We start from the raw sequence: 19,514 nt of genomic DNA, 5'->3' as shown, positions 1-19,514 counted from the left end.
TGACTTACTAGTACCCAGAAAACTGAAGTAGTTTACTAACAGTGACAGCTAATACCTGTTTGAATGAGTGAAGCTGCTCAGTCATGTCTAATTCTTTGTGACCCCATGGACTATAGCCTGTTAGGCTCCTCCCTCCATGGGATTTTCCAGGCAAGAATAGTGGAGTGGTTTGCCATTTCCTTCTCCAGAGGATCTTCCTCACCCATGGACTGAACCCAGGTCTCCCGTATTGCAGACAGACTCCTTATCACCTGAACCAACAAGTACTTGTTAATATTTCATAATTTATAGAACATTCCATTATAATATTTCTTTTGATATTTATAATTATTCTGATATGTAAATAATATTATTGTGCAATGATCCAAAGAAAAGGGCATAGTACTAATCAGAGGAAAACCGGGAAGATAATTTGGCTTTGAAGAGAGAAGGAAACAGAGAATGTATTATCACAGGGCTCCTAGAACAATGCATAAATTTCTTGTAATTGAAATTGCAATCTGAGTAATATTAGCCCTCTCCCTTGGTTGAAAATAATCAGATGGAACATTGAGCTTTTGGGTTCTTTAACCTCTATTGAGCTTTTTATGTGTTTGGACTGGATATCCTCCAGGGGGGATGTCACCCAAAGGCTCAGTGTGAGAACAAGTCTCCAGGTCAATGCTTAGAAACAATCATGTCCAAGTTTCCCCTTAGACTGTGTAAACTAAGCAACACACACATTCCTCTTCCTCTTCCATTGCTGGGTTCTTGGTGGTAAAGAGAAGGAATGCCATTTATCTATGTAGCATGAGTTTCCCCCTACTTATACAACTCTTATTTATTTATTTTTAATTTGAGCATAATTGCTTTAGAGTGCTGTTAATTTCTGCTATACAACAATGTGATGCAGCTATATGCATACATTTATCCCCTCCTTCATGAGCCTCCCTCCCACCACTCCAACCCTTTTAGGTCATCCCAGAGGGCTGAGCTGTGTTGCCTATGCTATATAGCAGTTTCCCACTAGCTATCTATTTCATACATGGTAGTGTCTATATATATGTCAATACTACTCTCTGAATTTGTCCCACCCTCTCCTTCCTCCTCTATGTCCACAAGTCCATTTTCTATGTCTGTGTCTCTATTCCTGCCTTGCAAAAAGGTTCATCAGTAGCATTTTTTTTCTAGATTCCATATATATGTTTTATATATGCATTGCATTAATATACAACATGTGCTTTTCTCTTTCTGACTTACTACATGCTGTATGACACACTCTAAGTTCATCCACATCACTATAAATAATCCAGTTCCATTCCTTTTTATGGCTGGGTAATATTCCATTGTATATATGTATCTTATCTTCTTTATCCATTCATCTGTCAATGACATTTAGGTTGCTTCATATCCAGGCTATTGTAAATAGTTCTGAAATGAACACTGGGGTATGTGTGTCTTTTTGAATTGTGGTTTTCTCAGGGTATGTGCCTAGTAGTGGATTGCTGTGTTCTATGGTAGTTTTAGTTTTTCAAGAAACCTCCATTCTGTTCCCCTTCATGGCTGTATCAGTTTCTATTCCCACCAACAGTGTGAAAGGGTTCCCTTTTTTCCACACCCCCTCAAGCATTTATTGTTTGTAGATTTTTTGTTGATGGCCATTTTTGACTGGTTTCCCCTACTTATCCAACTACTCTTATTCTCTTTGCTCAAAAGGAAACTTCTTGGGAGCATTGCAGAGCAGGGCAGAAACAGCTAAATCTAGAGGCTTTAAAAGGCCCAAAGAATTTAAAACATCTTCCAATTACTAGATAAATAGTTATCAGATAAAATAAGCTGGTTTGAGTGGAAGGATTATTTTCTTTGCTTACTATATCCTGCAGTATAGATCAGCACATCTCAACCATTACTACAATTAGAATCACCTAAATGCTTAAAAATTTACAGATGCCAAAGCCGTATCCTACAGAGATCATCATTTAATTGGTCCTACATGGCATCCAAGAATCAGTCCTTTTTAGAGATCTCTAGGAAACTTATTAGTTATGTAACCTTCAGTATTTTTTTTTTAGATTTCTGACTTTATTCAGTTAATTTATCTACAATGTCTAGGTGAAACCCCTAAAATAACCTTTACCTAATAATGGCCATCATCAAAAATTCTAATAGGTTAGTATGAGGACTGAATGCAACAGTTTGTGCAAAGTGCTTACATCATGCTCTCCATGTGGAAGGCATCAGTGGTTATTAGTATCCTTGCCCCACTGCACTTACCAAGAGCTATCAGCATAAGCAGTCCTGGAACTCCAAATGCCAGTGCATAGCAGTCCTTCCCAAAACACTGCACATCTCCTACAGGAAAAACAAAGCCAAATTATTCCTGAATCTTAAGTCTTTGATGTTCTATTCTATAAGCTCAGGTTTTTTAGGTAATAGACATAGCCATCTTCTTTCCTCCCATCACCTAATCTATAATCCTTCTTTTAGGGTAGATAATTCAAGATTAAAAGAAATACACTCAGATTTTCAAGCCCTTATAAAAGAGGATGGACAGTAAGAAGCCTTGAACAGATTTCTGGCTGACCAGAATAAAACTTATACAGAGGTCCTCAGAAAAGATCCCAACCTCTCAGCATAGGTGTGACAAATGTAGAAATCAAGCTCCCTGCATTGATGGCGAGGTAGAAGACTGAGAAGTATCTAGTCCGTTCCTCTGCCTGAAAAAATAAATAAACAAAAAGGACAAATCATCAGTTCAATATGCCTACTCGGTCCATCCCCACCTCATGTTCAGGCTAAGTGAGAGGTACATACACTGATTCAGATACGGCCTCCATGGTTTGTGACTATCATATTAGATATCTTAACACATATCTTGCTGACTGCAGACAAATATTTCCCTATCTTTCAAACACTAGTACAAGAAAGCATCTTTAATATTTTTTATCACTTTATCTTGGCAAAAATGGTTATCTTGTATGAAAGTGAGTGACAGTGTTAGTAACTCTGTTGTGTCTGACTCTGCGACTCCATGAACTACATATAGCCCACCAGGCTTCTCTGTCCATGGAATTCTCCAGGCAAGAACACGGGAATGGATTGCCATTTCCTTCTCTAGGGGATCTTCCCAACCCAGGGATCAAACCCGGATCTCCTGCATTCCAGGCAGATTCTTCACCATCTGAGCCACCAGGGAAGTCCTATTGTATACTACATCTATGCATTGTGTCATATATATATATATTTATTCTAATATTAGTTTCCTTGCATTAAATGTCTGTTTCTTTCAGTAGGTTGAGAGTTCTTAGAGGCCAGAAATTGTATTTTACCATTTTCTGTAATCTCTATCATTACTATCATTACTACTATAGCACCTGATTTATATTACAGACTCACTTCAGTTTAGTTCAGTCACTCAGTTGTGTCCGACTCTTTGTGACCCCATGGACTGCAGCACATTAGGCCTCCCTGTCCAACACCAACTCCCAGAGTTACAGACTCAGTAAATGTTTTTTTAATGGAATTAAGTGAATGAATAACTGAGATAAAAATTAAATAGATTTTGTGGAATGTGTGGTAGGAATAGGACTAGAACATGGTTCTAGTAAACTGTTAATCAACAGGATAATTTTCCCAATGCTTATGGGAAGTCTGCCAGAGAGTAGAAAAGGAAGTCTGTGGGCTTGGAAGTGACTGGTGGAAACTCGAAGGTGGGTTTGTCCTATTTCTGGAATATCTTTGTGGAGCGCTTACAAAATTAAGTAACTTTCAAATAAAGTTGTTGACATTTTATTTATTATGCCCTTCTGTGCTGGAGAAGGCAATGGCAACCCACTCCGGTACTCTTGCCTGGAAAACCCCATAGACAGAGGAACCTGGTAGGCTGCAGTCCATGGGGTCACGAAGAGTCGGACACAACTGAGCGACTTCATTTTCACTTTTCACTTTCATGCATTGGAGAAGGAAATGGCAACCCACTCCAGGGTTCTTGCCTGGAGAATCCCAGGGACGGTGGAGCCTGGTAGGCTGCCGTCTATTGGGTCCCACAGAGTCTGACATGACTGAAGCGACTTAGCAGCAGCAGCAACAGTGCTTCATTCTGACTTCCCATATCTCTCCCTGACATATCAGCACAATCTCCATTTTCTATACATGGTGTATTTTTCTTCCTCTTCTGGTCCCCACTTAAATCTGTTCTACTCACCCATGTGTTTAGTTCATTATGCATAGAATCCCACTTGCCAGAGGCTGGTTATTTCTCCAAGGTTAGCAAGCAGTTATATTATATGGACCCTCAGGCAGATGAAGAATATAAAATAACTCAAATGTTCTGATGGGTTAGAGGAAAGAAGGAGGACAAATCACAGAGAAAGAGCAGAAAAACGGATACATGATAAATAGTTATAGAAGAGGAAATAATACATGAAGAGAATCAAAAAGGAAAACAGAGGTAAAAAGAAGTTAGAAATGTTGTCTGATCCAAGAATAGACTACTTCCCTTGCCTGGTTGTCACTGCTTCCTTAACAGAGCCATTTGTACATTTATTCATACTGTTTTTTTCCCCACTGACAGTGGAAAGTATTTAGGAAAAGAAGAAATGATCATCCAGACATATTCATCTAGAGAAACTCATTCTGTTTTATCCCAAATGGTCATTTTCCCCTTTCATAGAATCCTGAAGCTAGAGATGCTTAAATCATCTCCACACTACTCATCACCTCCCATTCCCAAAGTGATGATCACGTAACTTCTAAAATACCTCAAGTGAGAGTAAACTCACTACTTGTAGCTATTTGAAGTTTTTCTTTCCATCAAGCAAAAACCTGATTTTCTATAGCTTTCTCTTATTGATCTTTGGATTAATTCCTGACATCCTTCCAATATCTATAGACAGTTGTAATATTCTCTTTAATCTTATCTTATCCGGGCTAAATATCTCCTTTTCCCTCAACCTTTCCTCATAAGATACACCTTTTAGTCCACTTGCCACCTTGGTCACTTTCCTTTGAAATGTTTCTGTTTTTCTCTCTATTAATGACCAGTACCCAGCACTGAACACAACTCTTCAGATATGATCTGATAGTGGATTACTTCATTTTTGGCAAATGGCTACCTGTTGCTTAATGCCTGCTCTACTTTTTTTAAAACATAGAAATAACAGGACTCTTACATGTTTTTCTTCAAACTGGTCTCCACCAAAAGCTGCCACACAGGGTTTGATACCTCCTGTCCCCAAAGCTATTAGACTCAGGCCAACCATTGACAGGACTCTGAAATGGAAAGGTGAGAGTATTAATCATATTGATACTAAACACAACTGTAGAAATGGAATATAGAGCTATAAGAGAAAAAATATGTGTACAAGGGCACGACTTCCTTCACTTTTCTATACTTTGGGCACTTACCAATGGCTTCCTCCTAGGAGAGACTCGGGAGCACTTACAGTTTCCATAAACCTTGAGTTTCTGCCAGAAAGTATCATTACACGGGAAGATTTTGTCCCTGATAGTTTCATTTACCTCATGAGTGCAACATATAGAAGCAGATACTCAAGGAACTCCAGAGTTAAGGCACTGGTTCTCAGTTTCATTATAGTCAAAGGGACACTTCAATAGAAAGTCCTTGTGAACTTTTATCTCACATATCCTTAGTAACCACAAAATAAAATTTTAAGTTAGTCATAACTAATAGGAGAAATGTCAGTGATTTCTGATGGGACAACAACAATAAGGTATCTAATATCCATTAAATCTCAAACAAAATTCTTAACTCATTGGAAAATGTACATATAGGCATATGATAAACAAGAATATATATTATCTGATTCTTGGACAAGTCTAATTCTCTCTACTAACTGAACCAATAGAAATCAGAATCTATCAAGAGTTGGGAATCATAAGCATCAATAGCTTAATAAAGAGAACAGAGCAACCGGAATATATGGACTACACAGAAATGGAAATAATCTAAGCTTTGAATGTGAATTCTACACTATATTATAAGGAAGTATCACAGGCATATTTTTTTGACTGTCTCAAAGTACAAAGTGTGGATGGATGAATAGGTGAGGGAATATGGAGGACATGAAAATTTTCATGTCTTCAAGCATATGAATAGTTTTCATGGAAAGGATACTAACTGGGCATCCTACAAGTCCCCAAATATTTAATAAAAACAAATGAGCTCAGATAACACAGGAAAGAGTTCAACTGATCAATTTTTTTTCTTAATCAGCTTGGTAATAAAATAGCATGTTAGAAATAAAGGGACATCTCTGGTAAGAAGATAGAGAAACATCTATAATGAATGCATGAGACATTTACCTGTCCAGTGGAGAAAAAGTCGTTCAGATTTTATTCCATGATTTTACTCACATGTGTAAATTTTGTCCCCCCAGTATTGGTAAGGCACTCATAGACTTGATCACATGGCCAAGCACATACACCAAGGAGAGACAGATGATTGTCCTGTTGAAAGAGTTAAATCAATCAGTCTACAAATAGAATTCAGATACTTGAGTAATACAGACTCAGAATTTATACTGTTCTTAGTGCCAGGATAAATGAAGCAGGAGGAGGAAGAGTTGGAGGAAAAAATAATTATCTGAGAAATGCAAATGGATTTTCTCTCAGAAATTTTTGATATTAATTAGTAAGTTCAAGGCTACAAGAAATCATGCAGTAAAGATACTTTTTAGCTTTATTCAACCTAACATTTTCCAAAACGTATTTGACTATAAGAGTTTTATGTTCCTACATATCATTCATCAGATCCTATACAACCAATTTTCAACAAAATGGACTTTGAGAAATGCTAATTTAGATGATTCCATAGATGACAACTCCACAGAAAATATCTGACTGATGGATACCTGAGATCCATCCCTAGTCCATGAGGATGATGCTATAGGGGAGAACTATAACATTATCCCCAAACATCTCTTGGTACTATTTTCAGAGACTTAAAATATACTGAAATGAATAGACCATTAGTCTAACTCATAAAAATATTTATTGTATTCTTAAGAAAGAAACTATAGAAGGAAGTCAGAAAAGAGAAACAGATGGTAAAAGAGCTACAAAGAGGGACTTCTATGAAGATACTAAAAAGGTTGAAATGATTCAATCTGGAGGAGAGATGGATAGTATATCAAACTACTATTAATACATTGAATTTTACATTTTGCTGTCAACTATCTCTGTCACCTGAGATCAGAACAAGAATTGGTCTTAAACTTCAGAATGGGAGGTTAAAATTAGATACAAGAAAAAAAACCCTCCTTACTGAAAAGGGTATAAAAATATTAGAAACACTGATTATGAATAGACAAAACCTTTCTGTATTGTCAGTCTGACAGAGATTCTTATTTGTCATGGATGACACAAGTATATTCTTGCTTGGAAGCAAGAGGCTAGAAGTGATAGTTTCTGCGCAATTTATCAATAAAATTTCTTGGAACATGACCTCCCATCATCCTTACTTGAATTTTCCCAACCATGAGTCAGCAATGGCTGCTCCCAAGATAGGAGTGAAATAACAGAGGCTGCTGAAGGCGTGGTACACAGATGTGGAAGTGTCTTCACTCCAGTGCAGGTAATACAGGAAATACAGGGTCAGCACAGCTAAGCAAAAAAAGAAAGGGGGGGGGGGGGGGAGAGCGAGCCAAAACAAAATAGATGCATTAAAATATTTATGGAGGAAAAGAACGTTTGATAAGATCTTTGAAGGTGATCTTGACCTTCAGCAGTCCAATCAGTGAAGCAACTGAGCAGTGACTGTTGACCAGTAGAAGGGCCCTTGGGAGTTGTGGAGTAAAAGGGGCTATGCTTAGTCTACAAACGTAATACTGCTTTCAGTCTTTGTGTGTATATCATCATTTAGGTTAATCTAAAAGATAACATGGGACTTCTAACATCCCTTCCTTCTTCCCCCAAGAATCTGACACGACTTAGTGACTAAACCACCACTCTCCTTCCCAGCATCAGTATAATCCATAGGCCTGAAGAACAGAAATAAAGAATGGAATGCCATTGGTGAGAGTTTTTCCACTTATATTCTCATGGGCTGTATTCTGGTTTCCAATACTCCTTTCTGTTTTTGAGTTAGTAGGTGAAATCCCACCAGGTATTTCTGGGGACATCTTCACCAAAGGAAAGGACAAACTGGATGAAGGCAGAAAGAACAGATAAGGGAAATAAGTGCATATAAGACAGGTTGTTACAAACATGGGGTGAGAGTGAATGGAGAAAAGTAGGACTTGGGGACACAAAATTACCTTTCATGCCATAATAGGAAAAGCGCTCACAGAATTCATTCACCACAATGAAGACAATACTCAGTGGATAGTTGGAGCCACAGATTTTCTAGGAAACAAAAAGACACTGGCTCAAGCATGAACAATATTTCCCTATTTAGACCATTATACTGTTTCACAACAGAAAAAAAAAACATTTAAGTCACTATGATAGGTCATGCGTGTGAGGCTGCGCCATGACAGGCAGCCAAGATTAGGAGTAGGCCTGGTTTTCCAGGGTAACATGATTATCAGGCCACCTGGAGCCAGCCAATCAATATGCGCCCAGTAAGGAAAAGGGAACCTATCAGGGGAAAGCTGAAAAGCCCGCGGAATGCCCAAGTTTGAAAAAAAGCCAGCGAAGGTTTGAGCCAATAAGATTACTTTGCAAACATGTAACCAACCCGCTTAAGCCAGCCACCAACTGCTTATGCACACCTTAGAAATTGGGTAACAGCTCGGGCTCAGTGCTCTCTGACCCTGCACCACTGCGTTGGTTGCGGCAGTGAGCCCTCACTCGAGTCAGCAATAAACTTCCCTTTTTTGTGAGTTGCATTGTCTTGGAAGCCTTCTCTCTTCCCGCTCGGGGATTCGGACATCCGGCATAACAATGCGAAGCAATGGCCCCTACTCTTCATGAAACAGTTAGTATCATACTAAAAAGTGCTTGCACTGCTGATTTAGCAGTAAGAGAAACCATTCTGAATATCCCTTTGTCCATCATTCATTAATTATGGAACTGCTCAGGCATTTCTTGATACTAGACACCAGGACCTGTTCATCTTTCCACAGCACTAAATGGAAAGCCTGGGGTACCGGGCAAGAGAATAATCATCCTTATTTCTAGGAACATAACAAAGAGTTGGCCTCTAGAGCACGTGATGTCCAGGTAGTTACAACTCAGATGTCAGTACCCTGCTTAGCTCCACTGTGTAGATTAATCTTTCTGTACCCACTTGCACATTCATTGTGCTGGGAAGAATCTTAGCAATAAGAATACTTCCTGCCAGGCACAGAATCCAACACAAATTCCTAAAGGTAAGATGATCGGTTACCTTGACCTTGGGCAGAGAATTTCTAAATCCTGTCAAATTAAATGTCCATTCTTTCTATGAAGTAGAGATTCTGTAACATTTTCACACTAATCCTTTTGGGCATTAAAAGGACTATGCTATTCAATGCACTGTATCAGTCAGAATAAAAGAAATATCATATTTTATTTCAAATCCCTACCCATTATGATAGTCCAACCAATGAGAGAGAGATGGAGGTATGTGTCCTTGGTTCAACTGAATCCTATCATGAGATTTTTTTTTAAATTGCTTTTTCATATACATAAGATGTTTGTATGTATATGTATGTATAAGTAATGTATAAGATGTATATGTACATACATCTTTGTAAGCAGCCTTAAATTCTTTGGAACAAGAAGATATATGACTAAATAAATGATAAATTAATGTACTCATTCTTTTATCCATATGGATATATAAATAGCCCTCCAAAGTATGAATATATATTAATATATAATAAAAACTTGCTTGAAAGACATAATGAATAGTCTTTTTATTTTTCCAGTTCACAGCTTTAAGAATCATGCAATCTGAAGTTTACTTAACACGCTTCTACTAGCTATGTAACACTCTCACTGGTGGTACTCAGATACTGATCCAGTCATTGTCACTACACCTGCCTTTCTATTTTAGTTTTGTTATTCCAAAGAACTACCATATCTAGGATACTACTTAATACTACTTCTTTGCTTGTGGTAAGAACTCAATAATACTTGCTGTAGGCTCTCTTCTTACAGGATTTTGATATGAGGATTAAATCCCAAGTGTATAAAGTAAAACATTATTGTTACTTCCTTGTTTCTCTTTCCTTTTGCCTACTGTACACTGGAACACAGTAAGAGAGGCCAGATCTATTCTAAAACTTCTCTTGGTGTCCAGCATAGACTCTGTGTACAGGGGAAACTAAAGGCTTAAGTTTTGGAGGGTTTTTTGGTAAAGAAAGAACAATTACACACAGTTCTCCAGAAAGGAGTACTTGCCAAATTTCCCTGGACATGCAAATTGTTTTTTCTTAGAAACTCAGAATGTACAATAAAATACAGCCAAGTTCTGGATACCCACTGAAGAACTCTGACCACCTCCTGTTCCTGCTTCCTCTCCTAAGTTAAAAGAAAGTCCTGTTTAGATCTGGTTTACAGGTTCAGTCTAACTCCAAGAGAGAAAAGTTTTTAATATCTAATACAGCTCAATCTGAAGCTGTAGGGGCCAAGGAGGAGAACCAATAGAGTAAGTCTGTTCCTGTAAGAGGCAGAGATGAATACCAGGACTCACCGGAGATGGTTTCTTTGGAAAATTGGAGGACTGAGGTGGCACCTCTTCAGTGGAGACAGGCAAAAAAAGAGTTTCCTTGGATTCATTTTTCTGGAAGGGATTCATGGTTGGCTCCTCACTCTCTCGCTCTTCAACCATTTGGCTTTGGTAGGCAGTTGGGACAGCTGCCAGCTACTGTGAAAAAGAGGACTGACTAGGTTTAACCCTGTGCCCTGTGAGTATCCCGCTTCAGCAGCTGCCTGCAAAGCAGAAAGCTATTGGAGAAGAAGGGGTTGGGTCTCAAAGACTAATTCAAAAGAATGTTTACATGAAAGGTAGAGGTCAGGAAAGTGAGACTAACAAATCAGGGAATGAGATAGTATAATGCTAGAGAATTGCAAATGAGTGATAATAGTTAAGAATATAATGCCTAAAGCATAGCCTGGAGCACAGATTTTTACAATCAATTTCAGGGTGATAAGAACTGCCATTTACTGCACAACTACTTTTGGCTTTTCCAGTAGTCATGTATGGATGTGAGAGTTGGACTATAAAGAAAGCTGAGTGCCAAAGAATTGATGCTTTTGAACTGTGGTGTTGGAGAAGACTCTTGAGAGTCCCTTTGACTGCAAGGAGATCCAACCAGTCCATCCTAAAGAAATCAATCCTGAGTCTTCATTGGAAGGACTGATGCTGAACCTGAAGCTCCAATACTTTGGCCACCTGATGTGAAGAACTATTGGAAAAGACTCTGATGCTTGGAAAGATTGAAGGCGGGAGAAGAAGGGGACCACAGAGGATGAGGTGGTTGGATGGCATCATCAACTCAATGGACATGAGTTTGAGTAAACTCCAGGAGCTGGTGATGGACAGGAAGGCCTGGCATGCTGCAATCCATGGGGTCACCAAGAGTCGGACATGACTGAGCGACTGAACTGAACTGTGGGGAAGGTTTATATGCAGACATACATTATATCTACATGTTTTAATTCTAACTATCCTCATTTTACAGAAAATAATGTCTCAAGAGGTTGTGTAATTAGTCCAAAGTCAGGTGGCCAGTAAGTAGCAGATCTGGAATTTTCACTATGCCATTACAGATAGATTAGTACCAGTAATGCCTAAGGTCATTACTTAAGAATGAAGTCAGTGGAGATAGAAACAGGAACATAGGGGAATTGAAATGCACTGAAGAAGGAAAGTTACTTCCAAGCTGAATTTGGACAGATCAAAAAATGTTGATTTTTGGTTTTCAACATTATAAAGTTTAGCTAGAAGAAAAATGGAGACTAAACCAAAAAAGAAGCCAGGAAACAGGAGAATCCATCATTTTATTTTAGAATAGGATATCCTAAGACTTTATCCCTCATCAGAGATGGAAGGAATTCTAAATCTAAAAGAGAATATGTGTTTAGCAAGGTGTATGAATACAAAATCATCACATAGAAATTAACTGTATTTAAATATCAGCAAAAACAGATAGAAGAGAGAATTTTAAAAATTATACCAGCTAAAGGCATAAAAAATACCAAGGAATAAATCTATTGAAAGACATTGATACTAAACACTAAAACATTATTGAAAGAAATTAAAATGTCTAAATAAATGGAGAGACATACCATGCTCATGATTTGGAAGGCTCAGTAAAGATGTGAGTAATCCTCAAACCAATCTATATTTGCAAAACAAAATCTAACAAGTTTGTGAGTGTAGAAAATGATGAGTTGATTACAAAAGGCCATGAACAACAAAGGCAATCTTGAAGAACAATAATGGCAGATTTGCACTACTCAGTAGGAAACCAATTATAAAGCTATAATAATTATAATAGAGGGAACTAACACTAAGATAGACAAGGCAACCAGTGTAACAGAGCAGAGTGCAGAAAAAGATCCAAACACATAATTGAGGTATCATTGAGGACAAGCATAACACTGCACTGCAGTGGGGAAATGACAGTGATTTCAATGAAAAAGAACACCATCTGGATGCTCATAATATATTTACCCTTATTTTACATCATGCATAATACTCAGTTCTATATAGATTACAGATCTAACTGTTAAAGTTTAAAAAATAAAGCTTTTAGAGGAAAACATGAGAGAACATCCCTATGATTGTATAAGTCAAAGTTTTTTAAATAAAACATAAATGGCAGTCATAAAAGAAAAACAACTGATACATGGGACAGTATTAAAATTAATAACCTTTTTTTCCACTTCAGTCAGTTCAGTCACTCAGCACGCTAGGCCTCCCCGTCCATCACCAACTCCCAGAATTTACTCAAACTCATGTCCATTGAGTTGGTGATGCCATCCTGAGAGAGTCAATTCCCAGGAGGGTTGATAAGAAGTCTGGGGCTCCCCAAGGAGGAGAAAGGGGTCTGGGGTTTTCAAGGAGGAGGAAAGGACAAACTTTTCCTTTTTTTTCTCTCTACATTCCTTAGTCTTAGTGACATAAAATGTTTTTTTTTTTTTTTCTTTAAGCCTGGAACTGATGATTACACAATAAACAACTCAGTTTAACCTCTGTACTAAGGATTATATAACAACAACATATCCTGCTTGAGGACAGTTTCTCCTTCCTGAAAACCTTCTGACTAATCCTGATATCTCAGAATGTACATTATGGGTGTGGGTCTGGTAGGATCTTTCTATTGTTAAGTTCTAATCCTGTTATCCTAAAATGTAGCTTGTGGGAGTAGGTCTGGTCAAGTTTTCACAAACTTGAGACATTCTTTTGATTTATTGTAATAACTAATTTAAAAAGTATATAACTACCTTGGTAATACTGGCAGGGGGACACTCTCCATCCTCCTTCTAATGTCTGTGTCAGAAGCTTTCTCTGTCCCTTTTCTTATTTTAATAAAACTCTGCTACACAAAAGCTCTTGAGCGATCAAGCCTGGTCCCTGGTCCCAAAGCTAAATCTTCTTTGGAGATCATGAATCTGACATTGTTCACCGTAAGCTATCAATCCAACCATCTCATCCTCTGTCAGTCCCCTTCTCCTCCCAACTTCAATCGTTCCCAGCATTTTTTCCACTTAAAGACACAATTAAGAGTAAAATGAAAACTCACAAAGTGGGAGAAAATATTCACATTACTTTACATATAATGTCAAAGGATTTGTGTCCATACTTAAAAGTCACATCAAAAATCAATAACAAGATTCATATTCAGATTTTCAAGTCTTTTGCAATTATAAATAATACTAAAATAATAGCCTTGCAAATAAGTTGAATGTATCTGTAGAATGAATTTCTGGAAGTACGATTGCTGTGACATAAAATGTTTTTATAATTTTTAGAACTGCTGATTCATTTCCTATTTTCTATTGAGTTGCTCGTTCCCTTCTTGTAAGTTTGTAAGATTTACTTTTATATAGTTTATATTAATTCTCTATCACCCTCTATGTTGCAAATATGATTTTTTGTGGACTTTTAAAATTAAATGTAACTTAAAAGGCACAAGTGTAAACCTTAGTACTTCTTACATATGTGTAACTCATACAACCACCACCCAGGTAAGATTATATATATATATTTAACAAATATTTACTTATAATAAATATAATAATATATATTACACATATTATGTATTAAATTACTCCTATGAATTGAGTCATTCCCTTTGAAGAAGCTCTTAGTGCTTTTAGAATATATTTTTATAATAGTTTCTTCATTCTAGAATGGCTAATTTTGATTCATCTCGATAAATTGGAAATTACTAATGTAATTATTACAAGAATGGCACGTGAAAGACGTAATTTCTGAATTCTGATGTGTCTAAGAATGCCTTCTTACCAAACTGTGAATGATAGTATTTGATGAGTATGTAATTCATAGGTCAAACTCATACCCTTTTACAGATACAGCTTTACTAAATTGAGAGTTTCAATGTAGTATTATGGAATCATTCAAAGCCCACTGATTTTCTTCCTTTGTAGCCAACTTACTTTCACTACTTTTCTGCTTTTATTATCATCAGTTTCATCAAACTACTCAGAAAGGTCAAACTAAAAGAATATGAGGTTATGTTCAGTTCAGTTCAGTTCAGTCACTCAGTTGTGTCCGACTCTTTGCGACCCTGTGGACCGCAGCGCCAGGGCTCCCTGTCAATCACCAGCTCCCCCGAAGTTTACTCAAACTCATGTCCATTAAATCGGTGATGTCATACAACCATCTCATCCTCTGTTGTCCCCTTCTCCTCCCGCCTTCAATCCTTCCCAATATCAGGGTCTTTTCAAATGAGTGAGTTCTTTGCATCAGGTGGCTGAAGTATTGGAGTTTCAGCTTCAGCATCAGTCCTTCCAATGAATATTCAGGACTGATTTCCTTTAGGATGGACTAGCTGGATCTCCTTGCAGTCCAAGGGACTCTCAAGAGTCTTCTCCAACACCACAGTTCAAAAGCATCAATTCTTTGGTGCTCAGGTTTCTTTATAGTTCAACACTGACATCCATACATGACTACTGGAAAAACCATAGCTTTGACTAGACAGATCTTTGTTGGTAAAGTAATGTCTCTGCTTTTTAATATGCTATCTAGGCTGGTCATAACTTTTCTCCCAAGGAATAAGCATCTTGTAATTTCATGGCTGCAGTCACCATCTGCAGTGATTTTGGAGCCCCAAAAAATAAAGTCTGCCACCGTTTCCACTGTTTCCCAATCTATTTGTCAGGAAGTGATGGGACCAGATGGCATAATCTTAGTTTTCTGAGTGTTGAGCTCTAAGGCAACTTTTTCACTTTCCTCTTTCACTTTCATCAAGAGGCTCTTTAGTTCTTCTTCACTTTCTGCCATAAGGGTGGTATTATCTGCATATCTGAGGTTACTTGTATTTCTCCCTGCAATCTTGATTCCGGCTTGTGCCTCCTCCAGCCCATCATTTCTCATGAGGTACTCTACATATAAGTTAAATAAGCAGGGTGACAATTTACAGCCTTGATGTACTCCTTCTCCTATCTGGAACCACTCTGTTGCTCCATGTCCAGTTCTAACTGTTGCTTCCTAACCTGCATACAGGTTTCTCAAGAGGCAGGTTAGGTGGTCTGGTATTCCCACCTCTTTAAGAATTTTCCAGAGTTTGTTGTGGTCCACACAGTCAACCGCCTTGGTATAGTCAATAAAGCAGAAATATATGTTTTTCTGGAACTCTCTTTCTGGACTGGAATGGGTGAACTTAACTCAGATGACTATTATATCTACTACTGTGGGCAAGAATCCCTTAGAAGAAATAGAGTAGCCATCACCGTCAACAAAAGAATCTGAAATGCAGTACTTGGATGCACTCTCAAAAACGACAGAATGATCTCTGTTCGTTTCCAAGGCAAACCATTCAACATTACAATAATCTAAGTCTATGCTCCGACCAATAATGCTGAAGAAGCTGAAGCTGAATGGTTCTATGAAGACCTATGAGACCTTCTAGAACTAACACCCAAAAAAGATGTCCTTTTCATTACAGGGGACTGGAATGCAAACGTAGGAAGTCAAGAAATACCTGGAGTAACAGGCAAATTTGGTCTTGGAGGACAAAATGAAGCAGGTCAAAGGCTAATAGAGTTTTGCCAATAGAACACACTGGTCATAGCAAACATCCTCTTCCAACAACACAAGAGAAGACTCTATACATGGCCATCACCAGATGGTCAATACCAAAATCAGATTGATTACATTCTTTGCAGCCAAAGATGGAGAAACTCTATACAGTCAGTAAAAACAAGACTGGGAGCTGACTGTGGCTCAGATCATGAACTCCTTATTGCCAAATCAGACTTAAATCGAAGAAAGTAGGGAAAACCACTAAACCATTCAGGTATGACCTAAATCAAATCCCTAACGATTATACAGTGGAGGTGAGAAATAGATTCAAAGGATTAGATCTGATAGATAGAGTGCCTGATGAACTGTGAATGGAGGTTCGTGACATTGTACAGGAGACAGGAAGTAAGACCATCCCCAAGAAAAAGAAATGCAAAAAAGCAAAATGGCTGTCTCAGGAGGCCTTACAAATAGCTAAGAAAAGAGAAGTGAAAGGCAAAGGAGAAAAGGAAAGATATACTCATTTGAATGCAGAGTTCCAAAGAATAGCAAGGAGAGATAAGAAAGCCTTCCTCAGTGATCAGTGCAAAGAAATAGAGGAAAACAATAGAATGGGAAAGACTAGAGATCTCTTCAAGAAAATTAGAGATACTAAAGGAACATTTCATGCAAGGATGGGCTCAATAAAGGACAGAAATTGTATGGATGTAACAGAAGCAGAAGATATTAAGAAGTGGCAAGAATACACAGAAGAACTATACAAAAAAGATCATCATGACCCAGATAATCATGATGGTATGATCACTCAACTAGAGCCAGACATCCTGGAATGTGAAGTCAAGTGGGTCTTAGGAAGCATCACTATGAACAAAGCTAGTGGAGCTGATGGAATTCCAGTTGTGCTATTTCTAATCCTCAAAGATGATGCTGTGAAAGTGCTGCACTCAATATGCCAGCAAATCTGGAAAACTTATCAGTGGCCACAGGATTGGAAAAGGTCAGTTTTCATTCCAATCCCAGGGAAAGGCAATGACAAAGAAAGCTTAAGCTATTGCACAATTGCACTTATCTCACATGCTAGCAAAGTAATGCTCAAAATTCTCCATACCAGGCTTCAACAGTACATGATCCATGAAATTCCAGATGTTCAAGCTGAATTTAGAAAAGGCAGAGGAACCAGGGATCAAATTGCCAACATCTGTTGCATCATCGAGGTTATGTTAACCTTATTTTCATAATCATTTCATGAAACACATACCAATTCATCACATTGTTCGTTTGTTCCATTGTCCAGTCATGTCCAAGTCTCTGCAACCCTGTGGACTGCAGCATGCAGTCCAGGATGCCAGGCCTCTCTCTCCCTTGCCATCTCCCAAAGTTTGCCCAAGCTCATGTCCGTTGCATCAGTGATGCCATCGAGCCATCTCATCCTCTGATGTCCTCTTCTCCTTCCCTCAATCTTTCCCAGCATCAGGTACTTTTCCAATGAGTCAGCTGTTCACATCATATGACCAAAATACTGGAGTTTCAGCTTCAGCATCAGTCCTTCCAATGAACATTCAGGATTGATCTTCCTTAAGATTGACTGCTTTGATCTCCTTGCTGTCCAAGGGACTCTCAGGAGTCTTCTCCAGGACCTCAGTTCGAAGGCATCCATTTTTTGGTGCTCCACCTTCTTCATCTCTCACAACTGTACGTCACCACTGGAAAGACCATTTGACTCTACACACCTTGGTCGGCAGAGTAATGTCTTTACTTTTCAACACACTGTCTAGTGTCATAGCTTTTCTGCCAAGAAGCAATCATTTTCTGATTTCATGGCTGCAGTCACCATCTGTAGTGATTTTAGAGCCCAAGAAGAGGAAATCTGTCATTACTTCCACCTTTTCACCCTTTATTTGCCATGAAGTAATGGGGCCAAATGACATGATCTTAGTTTTCAATATTTAGTTTTAAGCCAGTTCTTTCACTCCCCTCCTTCACCCTCATCAACAGGCTCTTTAGTTCTTCTTTGCTTTCTGCCATTAGAGTGGTATCATCTGCATATCTGAGGTTGTTGATGTTTCTCCTGCCTATCTTGATTTCAGCTTGTAATTCATCCAGCCCAGATGTTGTGCTCAGTGTAAAGGTTAAACAAATAGGTTACAGCAGATGGCCCTGTTGTACTCCTTTCTCAATCTGAGCCAATCAGTTGTTCCATACAGGGTTCTAACTTGCTTCTTGACCCACATGTTTCTCAGGAGACAGGTAAGATGGTTTGGTATTCTCATCTCTTTAAGAGCTTTCCACAGTTAATTATGATCCATGGGTCTTCCCTAGTGGCTCAGCTGGTAAAGAATTTGCCTGCAATGCAGGAGACTCCAGTTCTATTCCAGAGTCAGGAAGATCTGTTGGAGAAGAAATAGGCTTGTTAGGCTTCCCTAGTGGCTTAACTGGTAAAGAATCTGCCTGCAATGTGGGAGATCTGGGTTTGATCCCTGGGTTGGGAAGATTCTCTGGAGAAGGGAATGGCTACCGACTCCAGTATTCTGGTCTGGAAAATTCCATGGACTGTATAGTCCATGGAGTCACAATGAGTCAAACATTACTGAGTGACTTTCATTTGTTTAAGACAGTCAAAAGGTTTGGTATAGTCAATGAAACAGAAGTGGATGTTTTTCTAGAATTCCCTACATTTCTTTATGATCCAGCAAATGTTGGCAATTTGATCTTTGGTTCCTCTGCCATTTATAAATGCATTTGGACATCTGGAAGTTCTGGTTTACATAATGCTGAAGCCTAGTGTGCAAGATTTTAGGCATGACCTTACTAGCATGGGAGATGAGTGCAACTGTCTGATGGTTAGCTCATCCTTTGGTACTACCTTTCTTGGGAATTTGAAAGAGGATTGATATTTTCCAGTCCTGTAGCCACTTCTGAGTCTTCCAGATTTGCTGACAAATTGAATGCAGCACCTTGATGGCATCATCTGTTAGGGCTGTGAATAGTTCTACTGAAATTCTGTCTCATCCATTCGCTTAATTAACAGCAGTGCTTCTTAAGGCCCACTTCACTTTCTCTCCAGGAATGTCTGGTTCTGAGTGGCTGACAACACCATCATAGTAATCTGGTTCATTTATGTTTTTTGTATACAGTTCTTCCATGTATTCTTTCCATCTGATTTTGATCACACAGTACAGCTTAAATTTATACTATGCTAATGTCAATTATATCCCAATAAAGCTGGGGATATGCTTAGAATCATGTGAGGATGGTTCTGGCAGAAAGCCCCATATCTGAGAACTTGTCTTATCCACTGTTCCCTACATTTTAATGTATAAGAAAGCATCAAATAAGGAGATAACTGAAGTAAAAAAGATATTATCTCATTCCT

At 38.4% G+C, this 19,514-nt stretch overlaps 1 protein-coding gene across 3 annotated transcripts in view; it reads right to left on the bottom strand.

The window, feature by feature from the left end:
- Nucleotides 1–19,514, bottom strand: part of LOC136173206 (solute carrier family 15 member 2-like) — a 46,832-nt gene that overhangs the window by 20,180 nt on the left and 7,138 nt on the right. For 2 of the 3 annotated variants that reach the window (XM_065942658.1, XM_065942656.1), the window contains exons 1-8: nt 17,400–17,525; nt 10,619–10,792; nt 8,256–8,343; nt 7,461–7,602; nt 6,355–6,447; nt 5,151–5,250; nt 2,606–2,696; nt 2,254–2,331 (exon numbers count right to left, since the gene is read on the bottom strand). In XM_065942658.1, the coding sequence (XP_065798730.1) occupies nt 2,254–2,331; nt 2,606–2,696; nt 5,151–5,250; nt 6,355–6,447; nt 7,461–7,602; nt 8,256–8,343; nt 10,619–10,756 (730 nt within the window). In that variant the 5' untranslated portion in view covers nt 10,757–10,792; nt 17,400–17,525. Of the gene's footprint in view, nt 1–2,253; nt 2,332–2,605; nt 2,697–5,150; nt 5,251–6,354; nt 6,448–7,460; nt 7,603–8,255; nt 8,344–10,618; nt 10,793–17,399; nt 17,526–19,514 lie in introns of those variants that run through there. The other variant, XM_065942657.1, reaches the window with a different exon arrangement.

This window comes from Muntiacus reevesi, chromosome 8 (assembly GCF_963930625.1).
Source record: "Muntiacus reevesi chromosome 8, mMunRee1.1, whole genome shotgun sequence".
Classification (NCBI taxonomy): domain Eukaryota; kingdom Metazoa; phylum Chordata; class Mammalia; order Artiodactyla; family Cervidae; genus Muntiacus; species Muntiacus reevesi.
The sequence above is the reverse complement of the archived record's forward strand: the minus strand, read 5'-3'. Positions and strand labels throughout refer to the sequence as shown.